This window comes from Zychaea mexicana, assembly GCF_025766255.1.
Source record: "Zychaea mexicana strain RSA 1403 chromosome Unknown BDB00scaffold_2, whole genome shotgun sequence".
Taxonomy (NCBI): Eukaryota; Fungi; Mucoromycota; class Mucoromycetes; order Mucorales; family Lichtheimiaceae; genus Zychaea; species Zychaea mexicana.
Genome location: NW_026516665.1, coordinates 793,004 through 806,620, shown reverse-complemented (window position 1 = coordinate 806,620; position 13,617 = coordinate 793,004). Strand labels below are relative to the sequence as shown.

Sequence of the window (13,617 nt, the reverse complement as noted above, 5' to 3'; positions counted from 1 at the left end):
AGCATTCTCTTGGTCCATTCCTTTCTATATTTCACCACATCATCTCTTTCGTGACCATCGTAAAAAACCTATAAAAGAATCTGAGCTCAGCCTACAATATCTGCTCGATCTGTACATCCACTCAACTTATAAATCCGTTCAACCGATATATCCACTCAATGCATATTGATAGTCAAATGGTAAAAAGCATTCATACGTACATTCTTCATATTTCTTCGGAATTTGTATCCCCACAAGTGCAAAGCTCTCGCAACTGTTCTTTCACCAATCGACACCGGCACACCGAGCTTTCGTGGGATGATATCTTCTTGCAGTTTTTTTCTGATCAGCTCCACTTTTCTTTGCTGTGGGGGCTGCTCTTTGATCCACTTGCAAATTGCAAGCTTGATATCCTCATCGGCAAGCAGAGAAATTCGCTTAGAATGCTTGCCTTGGCGATGAGCAGTTACTTTGCTAGTGAGAACATATGATTTGGTCCACGATCTGATTGCCCGACCCAAATACTGTATGGAACCACCACCTAATTGTTTCGCAATTCTTTCAGATTCGACGATTTTCTGTTTCTTTTGGCCTTGGTGCTCGATTAGATATCCCAGGAATTGCAAGACACAATTGTACCGTAGGACATCGTATGGCTTCATTTGGCCTGATGGCGACTGCTGGTTTCGGCTGGTCTGCATCAGTTGTTGCAAAGCCGCATGTCTCTCCTTCATTAGCGATTGATCTTCGAGAACGATCAAGGCTTCATCTGCAGCTGACAATGACGATGGATCGGTGGTCGATGACGCAGCAAAGAACTCTGTTATTTTTCGATGCTTTTTACCCGATGCAGCGAGCTCTCTTGCATTTCTACGACGGCGCTGTGCAGTTTTTTTGCCATTTCCTGTATTTGGAAACGACTGCAGTAAGAAGATGAACCAGTCAACAAACAAACTAGAAGAAATAAGTCAATCACACCTCTACAGTCTGGAAGGTAGTCATCAGCACCATCTCTCCACTCAAGACTCAAATTGGTGGCAGAATCTACTAAGGTTGTTGCAGAAACTCCAAGCAGCTGCCAGTCCTCTGCATCAGCAGCGTCTTGATTGGTACTTTCGGCAGTATCCTCCCACATTTCATCGTCGAAATCGAAAAGCTCATTGTATTCACTTTCGTTCACGTTATCCACAAGTGGTACCCAAGTAGGCTCATTAACGCTAGTAATGAGGGGTAGGATGACTTAATGTAAACAAACTACTCTCAAATGATTCTTAAAAACTGACAGTTCTCTTTGAATGCACAAGAAATTTACTTGAGTGTGTTCTTTGACTCTTGCATGCTTTTAAGGTGCTTCTGGCGCTTGTTGAGTCTCCCCATTGTATGGAATGTTTTGGAAGAAGAAGGAACAATAAAACTTTGTCATCCTACTTATAATTTACATGGCACCATTACAGTCAATGTTGATTGGAAGGCTGAGGTATATATTGCACCGGCGCTTATCACTAATGTTACACTACCTTCCTAATATGGAGATCGCCGATTCAATGTCATACACTAGTGTATGGTGGGGTGGACATTCTGACAAAATCCTCTGCTAAATTTTCGAATCTACCCCAACTTCGACGCTTTATTTCTCAATTTTTTTTGCCTGTAAGTAAATAAAAACGCTTCATAGAATTGCTCTTTGAGCCTCTCTCTATCGTTCTATGAAGCCAAAAAAGTAGGTTGTATAAGTGAAAAAAGTTGAAATAAAGCATCAAAAATTGGTCCAAAAATTTACGTTTCTAGGTGGCGGGCACCATATCTCTCTTTGCGCGCATGGCTGAAAATGGAAGGAAGGATTTGAAAGTTATTGTTCAATCACACTGACCTACAGTCAAATCTTGCAGTTTCGCCGAATTTTTAAAGCAGCAGCAACAATTGCCAGGAATGTATATGCTTAGTATGTATGTAGCTCTCCCAAACCAGATCGGGCAACGATAGTAACTAAGCGTAATAGTGTGTAATAAATTCATACATCATCTGCTCATTTTTGTAAAAATTCTTTGAACAGCAGACCGTCATCTATAAGATATGCTCTGGCACCGGCTCATTGCTGGCATCATAATCCTCGGCTGGGTGGCTCAACCTGTCTATTTCTTTGAGGGTCTTTATTGTTTTCACGGCTAAATACTTCCAGTGTGGCGTTTGGAATGTTCCCTATTTGTGGATATCGCTTCCTGTAAAAGAAAATATGGAGAACACAAGGCTGGGTAAGTTTCCATTTTTGATGAGTTACGGTTCAATGCCAGTGCTATAATTGGATACTATACAACGAACGTTTGTACACTCTTTTTCAATTGATACCACAGAAATAACGGAGTGTTACTTATGTATGATAGTATGATAGCAAGCGTCTTGTTACTCACCAAATGGTGATGCTATACTATATGCTGCAAATGTTTGCCGTAGTTATCATGGTTAAATTCTGTCAAGCTAATCCTACTCTACACATGCTGCTTATTACATTATACTTTGGCTGTTCCCATAGTTAGCTAATGTCAATATCATAAACTCAACAACAGTTTAGCAACTATTGGTGAAATTGGAATAACCGTAGCAGCCCCGTTTATGGACCGTTGACATCTTTCTGTGCTATATTTAGGATCCGCGGGGAGCTTGCTGTTCGACTACTCATGTAGTCATGGAGTGCTTAATGTAGCGACCTATTATTATCTTTTTTTGAGCACCAAACGGGTCACTATCACATCAGTGTTTATTATAGCGGCTTAGCTATAATCAGAATAACGGCATGGAACTATCGGGGAAAGAGGCAAATTCGTTCAAAGAAGTTGTTTACGACACGCCCGTAGTTTAAGCTTGCATTCACAGTACTTTATCTATAAACATGGTCACGGATGAAGTCATCGATATAAAGCATCAATCTATAGAACCCTATCATACACACTCGCACACGACTAGCACTTATGGAAGCATCAAATAATCATATACTTACCACATACATACATGTACTCTAAATGAACATATTTGATTTTTCTTTACAAGCTTTATGGCCCGGTATTGTTGAGCTCTTATAGCTATAGAGACTGTCTACAATAAGCCGAAAAGCCCAGATGACGAAGTTTAATATGAGAAACACGATGTAGCAAAACAGCTAGAATGTAGTGCTGTATCACTTTCATCTGGTCGGATGAGAAACAGCTTTTTCAGCAACTGGAACCTCGTTAGTCGAGGTTCCTGTATGTTAGCTTCTTTTCTCAACGGTAAGCCCGCGCCAGCGTGACATGTCAAGACGATTTACCAAGCCCCGTTATAGCACCGACAGCGGCTAATACACAAAAGCTAAGCCTAAAAAAACTTGCCCAGGCATATATAATCCGACATCGGCGGTTCCGGATAACAATCACATACGTAGCTCCTATAACCTTTCTAGATATAGGGAATTACAAGCTAATTCCCCGTTCAACGCACCATTTTTGTAAACATACGTTTCACACTACTACTGCTATCCCCAACATACACTATACTCGTTAGACGCACATCCACAAAGATGTATTCCAATACCATTCTTTTATTGCCTTTATTACTACTTGCTATTTTATTGATCGGATTATCGGACAGCACATCTGCACTGTCAATCAAAACGAAACAAGGTGACCATCAGCACCGCAAACCTCTGCCTGGACGCTACTTGATCGAATTCGCAGGCGATGACGACGCTGATAAGAATTCGGTCATTCTTTTAAACTCTCTCAAGACAAAGTTTCCCGAGGCTCGCCTGGCTACTCCACGAGTGCTCAATTACGAACTTATGCGGGCAGCCACACTCCAGATAGATGCGGCCAAGGGTCATTTACACGAAAGTATCCTCAAGGCTGTTTCCGATTCCAACTTAGTTTCTGACGTCTACCCACTCCATGCAATGTCTCGTCCAAAAGGAGTGACGTCTGCTCCCCTTTCTCTTCATAAGAGCCTTCCTCCCTCGCAAAAACACGCTCAGCACGAGAAGGTTATCGATGCACATTTGTTGATGGCTCATTCAATGACCCAAGTGGACCGCGTTCATGAAGAATACAATAATACTGGCGAAGGCATATTCATAGCTATTATCGATGACGGTAGACAATGGTTTCTTTTTCTTCCAGAATTTACAATTTTAATAAAAATAATTTTATAACAATGTACAGTATAGGTGTCGATTATATGCATCCTGCATTGGGTGGCGGATTCGGCCCAGGTTACAAAATCCGCTATGGAAAAGACATGATCGGCGTTCCTGCAATAGTAACCGACAACGAAGGTAACTCGAACCGTGTTCCTGACGATGACCCAATGGACAACTGCGGTGATTACGGTCTTGCAGGAGGTATGATAATAAATTAAACAGTATACTTTCACCTGCTTGCGGCAACGAATTCCTTACTAAAAATACTACAAATAATTGCCTGAATAGGGCACGGTACCCACGTCGCTGGCATCATAGGCGCCAAATCAGAGGTAGCTTGAAGTAATACTTCAAATTAATAAACAATAACATGTAAAACTAGTCCACTGACATGGCAGGAGGTTATTTTACTTAGAACTACACGGGCGTTGCTCCTGATGCCATCTTAGGAATGTGGCGAGCCTTGGATTGTACTGGTTACGGTGACGAAGATTCCGTCATTGAAAGCATGCTTGATGCTCATAAGGCTGGTGCCCATATAATTTCCATGAGCTTGGGTGCTCATGAGTCCTGGTCAGAGTTTGTAACTGCCGTTGTGGCGGAGCGTATCACTGCTAATGGAACAATTGGTATGGAATGATCATACATATATTCCTCATTGTAATATTATACAATCAGTAATTCTAACTTTATAATACCTTCATTAGTCATCGCTGCTGCCGGAAACGATGGTCTTGATGGCGCGTTTACTATCAAGTCCCCTAGTGTCGGAAAAGGTGTTGTCTCTGTAGCTTCTTTTGATAATGAACACACTCTAAGAGAGACCATTCACGTTTATGGTGTTGAAGACCCACTTGGTATGTTGTATGCAGATCGTTGTGTACGCATGTACACCTTTCGATTCAAATGATATGTATTCACACATCTACATATGATACACCATTATATAGATATTATTACTGTAAATGATACGATTGGTGCTATTTCTGATGGTCAAGTTGTTGCTGGTGACGTACGTGTTGGCGGCGAATCCGATGCTTGTGATGCTGGTGATGTTCCACCCAATGTCAACGGAAAACTTGCTATAGTACAACGCGGAAATTGTACCTTCGACCTCAAAGTACACAATCTCCACCAAGCAGGAGCTATTGGCGTCTTGATTTTTTTCAATGAAAGCACGCTTGGTGATGCGTTATTCGTCCCTGGTGCAGCGTCAGCCCAGATTCCTGTTGCCGGCCTTTCCTACAACAACGGTGTCACCGTCCTTAAAGCCATCGAGAGGAATGATGGAGAGCCAATACAACTGAATAGAAGCGCCAGAATCATCAAGGTTCCTACCGGCAATACAGTCTCAATATTTTCCAGTGTCGGTCCTTCCTATGAAAATGATTTCAAGCCCAATATTGCAGGTGTAGGTGGCTATGTTTATTCGACCTTTCCTCGTTATTTGGGTTCTTGGAAAGTCGACAGCGGTACATCAATGGCCACGCCTTACGTGTCGGGAGCCTTTGCACTCTATTTAAAGGCAATAAGCGATAATAAACAGGAGCAACAGTCGCCAACTTATATTCTTGAGCAGTTCCAAAACTATGCCTACAAAGCACTTGCCTCAAACGAAACAGATGAAGCTGATTCACCTTACCGACAAGCAGCTGGTCTCATCCAAGGTATTAAAAGATTTTCGTTGTATAAGTAGACACATATACCGAATGACGGGATAACGTATGTACCAAAAATGTCAAAAATGATTTACATAGTGTACGATGCGATCAGTCAAAAGACCCACGTATCACCTGGGAGCATCAGTTTCAACGACACCGCCAACTTACAAAAGACTCATAAGCTTACTGTCACTAACAATGGCGATTCGATTGTTTCGTACGAAATCGTGAACAAGGTCAGCGTATCTATTGCACCTTACAATGACAGCTCGAATATCTTCAGCGAGCCTGCAACAATGATCAGCGGTTCGAGCGCACGTCTTCGTTTCTCCCGCAAGATGGTCAAGATTTCGCCTGGCGCCACCACTAATATCACGCTTACTGTAATGCCACCGGACACGGATCCAAAACTTCATATCATGTACGGAGGCTATGTCGAGCTGAAAAGCAAGGTGTCGTATCACAAAGATATTACTGTTCCATACATCGGCATCGTCGGAAACCAGCGTGATCTGCCCGTATTTTCTGACGACTCGCCTGCCATTCTCGATTTCAACCTTACGACGATCTATAACGAAACGAATACTTTCGTTTTTAAACTCAAAGACAATTCGACCCAGCCTGTCGTTGCTATTTCTATGTTGTCACCAAGCAAGCTTGTCTTATTCCGGTTGTACAATGAAAAGAAAGAATATTTAGGCTACGCGATGCCTCCCGCCACCAACTGTGTGCGCAGCACCAACAAGTCTCCTCTTTCCGTGGCTGAAAGTTGGGAAGGCTTTTACTACACAGCGCTTCCTCCGGCCGATGATGGGTATGAAGTGAAGACAAACACTGACGCTGGTGCATCAAAGAAGCAAGTTGGACCTGGAAGATATAGAATCGGTGTTGAAGCACTTAAGCTACTAGGCGATCCTCAGAATCCGCACGATTGGGAGCACTGGACATCTGACGCTATTCAAGTTGTGTAAACTGAGTGTAGTTTGTACAGTATAGACGTCTTGTAAAATAGCATATTGTTCTGTTTTTTTTTTGGAGATCTAAATAACAAATATTGGCTAATTTTATTGGCACATTCAATCAAATGGCAGATACAGTTAAATGACGCGATTTTCTCCATGTTATGCGTTCAAACAGTTCTTTTATATTAAAAGAGCAAAGATGTACGTATTTTTGGTATTGTGTCTACTTTCTAATCTCTGCAGATACCTTTTGCACAGTCTCCAAATAAACCTTCAGGGCCTCTGGGTCAACGGTGGGGAGAATACCATGTCCCAAGTTGGCAATGTGCTTTCCATCCTTTCCAAAGGCATGGACCATGCGCGTGGCTGTTTCGCGAATTGCTTCTTCGCCACCGTACAGCACCGAGGGGTCCATGTTTCCTTGCAACACGACCTTGTCCTTGGTCACCTTGCGAGCGTATTCAGGATCGATGGTCCAGTCCAACGACACAACATCGTAGCCGATGTCAGTGAGATCCTCGAGAGCAAACCATGCGCCTTTGGCGAAAATCACCATGGGAACCTCAGGCAGCTTGGCTTCAGCCAACCGTTGTCGCACCTGAGCTGCTATTTGCCGGATATAAGGGAGCGAATAATGCTTGAAATCATACGGGCTAAGCTCGCCAGCCCACGAGTCGAATACTTGGAGCAACTAGTGAATTGGGGAGAGAAAACTTTAGTTAGTATCAATACGCCTACAGAGTAATAAATTACCCTTCGCCCCTGTGGTCTCACTTGTTTCCAAATAGGCTTACCTGTGCGCCTGCTCGTACTTGGCCCACCAAAAACTCGACAGATACATCGGCAATCTTTTGCAACAACTGGTGCGATTCGGTTGGGTATTTCCACAACCAGCTCTTGGCCTTGCTCAAAGTTTTACTGCCGCCACCTTCAATCATATATGCCATCAAGGTCCATGGTGCACCAATGAAGCCAAACAGGGGCACGCGGCCATCCAGTTTGTGGCGTGTCAACGTAATCGCTTCATACACGTAGCCCAGCTCCTTGTCTACGTCCACATCCATCTGTAAGCGCGACATGTCTTTAGGTGTCTCCAAAGGATCCGTAAAGACAGGGCCACGTCCAGTCACCATTTGCACGTCGAGACCGAGGGCTTGGGGGATAACAAGAATGTCGGAGAAGATAATAGAGCCGTCAAGCAAGGTGCCATAGCGATCAATCGGTTGGAGGGTCAACTGGCAAGCCAGTTCGGGAGTTCGGCAGATCTCGAAGAAGCTGTGATTCTTTCGCACTTCATGAAATTCTAGAAAAAAGTGTTATACGCAATGAACAATTGGCAAAGCACAATCTACGCGTGTTTGAAACAGACGAGAGCATAGATGCGCTTTGTTATATTGACATTTACCTGGCAGGTAGCGACCTGCTTGTCGCATAATCCAAATGGGGGCGCGTTCAACCTTCTCTCCTAATAAGCATTTAGATTCAAAGAGGTTCGCTAAACTAGTAACAGAGAAGAAAGCGTACCCCGAGCAGCTCGTAGCAATAAGTCGTTCTTAAGTGGAGGGAAAGATTTAGTGCTGGTGGTTGACATGGTTGTTATGAAAGAAAATTATTCGTCTGGCGGGGGCAAATCTTTCGTTCTGTATAATTTCCCAGTCCATTCGTCCATCATGTGAAATAAAAGGTCAGTGGGTATGAAATAGTACTGACAGACTGGATACACATATGTTATATACGTAAAGTGTTTATTGATTCTACAAGGCAAAATAACAAAAATAGCGAGAGAAATAATGAGATAGAGATTATAGTAAGATGGAGAAAAAGATACTTTTAATCGGTGACAATCTTGTCAGAAGAATACTCTGAGCTATCAAGAGCACCCTTCCACAACTCCGTGTTCCACTTGGGATACACTCGCTTGTATAGATTCATAAGCACAGTATCCTGCTGCGTTATTGATCCGTCAAAGATACACTTCATGTAACCATGAGTACCCAGTGATTCTCGGATATGTCCCACTCGGCCGTACTTTGTTGTGAGCTGAATTGGTTTGAAGTAATTGATGTCCTCTGCAATTGTTGTAGTAGAAAAAGTTCAGTCAGCACAAAAAGATTCGCCTCTTAGTTTGAAATATCTGATAGTAGTTCTAGACGATATATACCTGGATTGAAGAACATGTATCGGATGACGGCTGATCGCTTATGAATCTTGAAGGGATGACCACTGAGAACAATACGCTTCGCAACGATACGTTTCACATCAGTGTTCAAGAATGTACCGGTGGATACCAAGTTAGGTTCTATCGAGGAAAGCAAAGAAGGGTCAGCCTTTAGTTGGATAATGTATATATGCACTATTTACCATTGACATTATCTGTTTCTTTGTAGAACATGCAAGGCACCTTGCCAAATACTATGGGACCATAGACCGTGGCGATGGATGATTTGCCCATTTGTAAAAAGCGTTCGAATTTATGTACATGATTTGTGCCTTTGTTTGTGTTTTGGGAATAGATCGGTCGAACCGAGTACCGGCGGAAACCGACGTGTAGCACCATGGGATCCTGTTGACAACGTGTAAGTTTATGCAGCAACGAATAAACGACATCATACGAAGTTTTTGTTTCTCATGTACCTTGGACTTTACAGGCTCCTCGTAGGCATTGTCACGCTGAATCTGGAAGTTCAGAAGCGACTTCTTGTGCTCGTACTGCAACAAGCCAAAAACAATGTATGGGCGCTGCTTATCATATGCACCTGCAGAAAAAATATACATTAGATAAACCATCCTTAATCAAAAGCGTAATCAATGGATGACCTTGTGCATCTTACCATAGGCTTCCTTAGGAACGTTCTTAATCCACAACGTGATTCTGGTGCCTGGTTTGACGTTACCGACAATGGCCTGGGTGACAACACGACTCTTGGTTCGTTTGAAATTCTCAAACTGGAAGATACGTGCATAGTCAATGGGAAGGTTTTCATAAGGATCCCAGGGTGATGTACGGAACGATTGTAAACCGCGATATCTTTGAAATCGCTCTCGTGCTGGTAAATCAATGGGTGTGTCGATTTCATCAGGGAATTCCATATTCTCCTTGAACTCCTTTTGTCTGCTTTGCATATATTCTTCAAACCTGATAGAAATGCATTTCAGTTAGCCAAACCAATAACTCATGATTTGAGCCGTGGTATTAACCGGAAGGAACGTAAACTTACTGTCGTCTCTCTTCTTCTGGATCCAATTCATCCTTATAACCACCCTTTTCTTCCAGCTCAATGTCTTCATATTCTTCATCCAAATCGTTGCTACGCCCAAGCTCGTAATCTGCTGGCTGAACATCATCTTCATCGTTGTCGACGGCCATTTCCATATCATCATCCTCATCATCTTCGCTGTAATCCTCGTCCTCAGAGTCGACAATCCATGCGGCTTGATAAGCGGATGTGCCTTTAGGAACACGCTTAGTCACCTTACCGCTTTGCGGTCGGTCATCATCCATTTCACGGCCCATCAAACGCATTCGTTCTGTTTTACAAAGTGCAAACCTAATCAGTAATCGCTTCACTCCCCGTTTTGAGCATTTTTATAGATTAGAAAAGAGAAAAATACCTTCGCCTGCAGCCATTTCTTCCTCAGTTGGCCATGTTTGCTCGTTATCCATGAAATCAGGTTCATTTTCCGAGATCAAGTCGTCTTGTCCCTCGACGTCGGGCGTATCTACCACTTGCTCATCCTCTTCCATACCATTGCTTTGACTGTTGTCTCCCGGAGCTGTCGTAACTTGCTCAATTTGGAAATCACCAAAGGACTGCAAGTGCACCAGTCTGTTCGCATTGAATGGGTTGCCACGTGCGAAGCCTGTCACCTTCAAAGTACCCACGTTCTGCTAATTATTTCCAGAAGAGAAATGGCGAATGTTAGTCCCCGTTACCATAAGACATGGTCATTTTCTCTTACCTGATCAGACGAAGGTACATATTGAACATCCTCAGCCAGCATATAAGGGTGCAAATCGCGCCACGCCAAAGCCTTGGGACGCTGTGAAGTAACATATCGCAAGACGTTTGTAGCATCCGCCTCGTTATCCAATGTAAACAAGTGTTCCTCGTTAGGGAAGAATTGCTGGTTAAACGCCACCAACGACTTCTTGACCGAAGCTTGCATCTTAGGCGCCACCTTATCCAAATGCTAACAAACAAGATGTTAACCAAACCAGTCATCATTACTACAGCTTATTCTATTCCAGCTCTTCATACCTGAACAACAGGAGTAACAGAAACAAGACCTTGATTAAGAACGCCAAGCAAACAATTGATACCAAATTGATCCACCTCGACTTCCGCAGACAGCAGTAAAATTGCCATATCGGCCACCTTGAACGCATCCATAACATCGACAAAGTTGCGGCGCAAAGGAACAAGCTGCAGTTTTTGCTTAAATCGTTCGACATTCAAAATCGAGCTTTCATATGGCGTCGAGGGCGGTTCCTGGCCGAGCGATCGGTACAATGAAGCAATGGCAACGTGCACATCGGTGTCCGGACACAACGACAATACAGGAACAATTTTGGGTGCGCCATGTCGACCCTCGAAGATGCGGTGGGTTCGTGTCAGTTCTTCACGCTTCCTTTGCTGCTCCAATTTGGCTGCATTGCGACGATCGACTTTGCCGACGGTTCTGACACCGGATCTCTTGATAGCAGTTCTATTCACTTTGCCCTTTGACTTTTCTCTGAGCGAGCCTTTACTGGCATGGCGTGATTTGAAAGGCTTATTTGACTGATGAAGACGGCCGGGTCGGTGCCGCTGGTCGTTGCCCATGGCTATATAGATAGTAGGTTTTAGGTGAAAGAAAAAAAAAGTTCGAAAAAAAGTGCGGGCGCAGGATCCCGATTCCGAAAATTGCTTGCATTGTCCACAAGCCACATGTCCGCTATGTTTCATTGCAGAGGGCAAGATTAACCTATATCTTTTAAATAAAGCAGCATGAGGGACGCTGAATACAGAAAAATAATACATGAAGGCTCTTACGTTTCTGAAATGGCTAGCAAACCATAAATAGACTCTTTTCTTCTGTTTCGTTTCTAGGAAAACTACCTTTTTCCGAGCCAAAACCTGTCGTTCAAAGGCATTAAGCAGCTTTACTACACTCGATCCAAATTTTGGCGTTATGAATATTTAGCTATGAAATCAACCATGCAGACTTGTCGAACTGAAACTATTCTATCAGCCTTTGAGTCTATCAACAGTCGGTGTTTTCATAGCCACCACGATTATCCTTCAGTGTTGCTGTAGCATTTCCTTACCTGTAACCGTTTCGAAGGACGACTAGAAGTACCAGTTGCTTCACGAAGCTTTATTTTTTTGGTAAATCGATTGAACGATTCAGATTCTACTTAGCGGCTGCCTGATACACTGACCCAGACACATTACAGTTGATAATTGAAGTGCAAGCACACGCGCGAGAGAAATTGCAATCTCACTGATACTGTGCAACGTGAGATAATTGAATTTGAATTCGGCTATTCGAGGTAACCACAACAGTTCAGTAAGGGCTATTGACGATGAGAATCATCCACTTTCTGTTCATGGATTCACAAACACACTGATCAGGTCTGCGATTTGATTAAAGCGACTTATCCTCTATAGACCGAACCGAACAAGTGGTCAATAGGCGTTTTCGACTGATCACTTTATTAAAGAAACCCAGGACATCTACCAATTTAATCAAAAGACAAAAGTATCATTAATATTTAGCTTTATCCATTGTTTCTTTTCTTTTTCTTTACATACAACAGCAATAAGCAAGAGCAACTTATGATATCATAACAAGATCAATGTAGTAGATATATCCACATATCATAAAGATACTGTATTTGCCATTGTCAGCTTACAAAAACGTAACAGAAAGAGTAGTGCTGCGTTTAATGATTGACACATTGCTGACATCGGCTATTTTATAGTTTGATATAGTACCATAATAAAGCTTAAAGTCATCGTTATTTCTACAATTTAGAGTATGTATGAAACTGTCCTACTGTACTATTATGTAACTATCCGATAAATTTCACAAATAGTAAAAGATAGCTTTAATTATTTACGACGATATGGTAACCATTTTCAGATACTCGCACATCCTTAATGTGTTCTCTTGAAACAGATACAGCTTCAAAGGGTATAGCTACATCTTCCACTACCAGTGTACCCAACTTTTTACCCCGATTGAGACGTTGGACCGCTTCTTGAGAATATTTTATCATATGCGTTCTAGGTTTAGATACGATCGCTGATTACGATACAACGGTTTTGATAAAGGGCCACACTTTCCAGGCTGCGGATTCTTGCTGCATTGAGCAGTACTTACTGTCGGTTCCCTCGAAGTCCGCGATATACAGCTTATGCCTCCTTTTCTATCTTTTTCGTTTATCGTTGCAACATCCGGATAAACGCACGGGATTAGATATCAAGTAAAAACCAACCGCAGGTTTGTGTGGTTCATCATTCCAGCGATAGCACTGAACATTTTAACAAGAAGCGTAGCAGTTGATGTGCTTTGACTGCCATTATTGTTATCTCCATCATTGTCATGATAGTTGTTGCTATTATCATTATAAAAGCCCTGGAGTCGTGGCAATTCCAGGCTTGGATAGCAACGTAGCATGACCTGCATATGATTGGTTGTAAATACATTGGTGCTCTCTAAAGTATCAAAATATCGATGTTTCAGCTTGTGCATCACCATTGACGATGAAAGGTGTTAATCTGCGACTGTGTTAGCAGGATGTCCATAAATGTTTTGAGCTGGTCCAAGATAGATCGCACGGCAATATTCAGAAGTTTTGGGAAGT

The 13,617-nt window shown here is 42.7% G+C and overlaps 3 protein-coding genes across 3 annotated transcripts; 1 reads left to right on the top strand and 2 right to left on the bottom strand.

Annotated features, from left to right (window-relative positions):
* Nucleotides 1–3,529: 3,529 nt before the first annotated feature.
* On the top strand, nucleotides 3,530–6,776 carry BDB00DRAFT_866831 (peptidase S8/S53 domain-containing protein; the record flags this gene model as incomplete). Its single annotated transcript, XM_053126273.1, has 7 exons — nucleotides 3,530–4,097; nucleotides 4,172–4,345; nucleotides 4,433–4,476; nucleotides 4,560–4,773; nucleotides 4,852–5,001; nucleotides 5,095–5,811; nucleotides 5,902–6,776. The coding sequence occupies 7 exons, from the start codon at nucleotides 3,530–3,532 to the stop codon at nucleotides 6,774–6,776; spliced, it is 2,742 nt and encodes a 913-aa protein (XP_052985610.1).
* A 214-nt stretch (nucleotides 6,777–6,990) lies between these two features.
* BDB00DRAFT_783407 (uroporphyrinogen decarboxylase) lies at nucleotides 6,991–8,358 on the bottom strand (the record flags this gene model as incomplete). Its single annotated transcript, XM_053120377.1, has 4 exons — nucleotides 6,991–7,458; nucleotides 7,562–8,070; nucleotides 8,173–8,232; nucleotides 8,292–8,358. 4 exons carry the CDS (start codon nucleotides 8,356–8,358, stop codon nucleotides 6,991–6,993), a joined length of 1,104 nt encoding a protein of 367 aa, XP_052985609.1.
* A 239-nt stretch (nucleotides 8,359–8,597) lies between these two features.
* BDB00DRAFT_880972 (uncharacterized protein) lies at nucleotides 8,598–11,590 on the bottom strand (the record flags this gene model as incomplete). The annotated part of the gene is made up of 9 exons (XM_053128047.1): nucleotides 8,598–8,836; nucleotides 8,929–9,066; nucleotides 9,129–9,330; nucleotides 9,402–9,523; nucleotides 9,599–9,903; nucleotides 9,986–10,295; nucleotides 10,380–10,656; nucleotides 10,728–10,958; nucleotides 11,027–11,590. 9 exons carry the CDS (start codon nucleotides 11,588–11,590, stop codon nucleotides 8,598–8,600), a joined length of 2,388 nt encoding a protein of 795 aa, XP_052985608.1.
* Nucleotides 11,591–13,617: the final 2,027 nt, after the last annotated feature.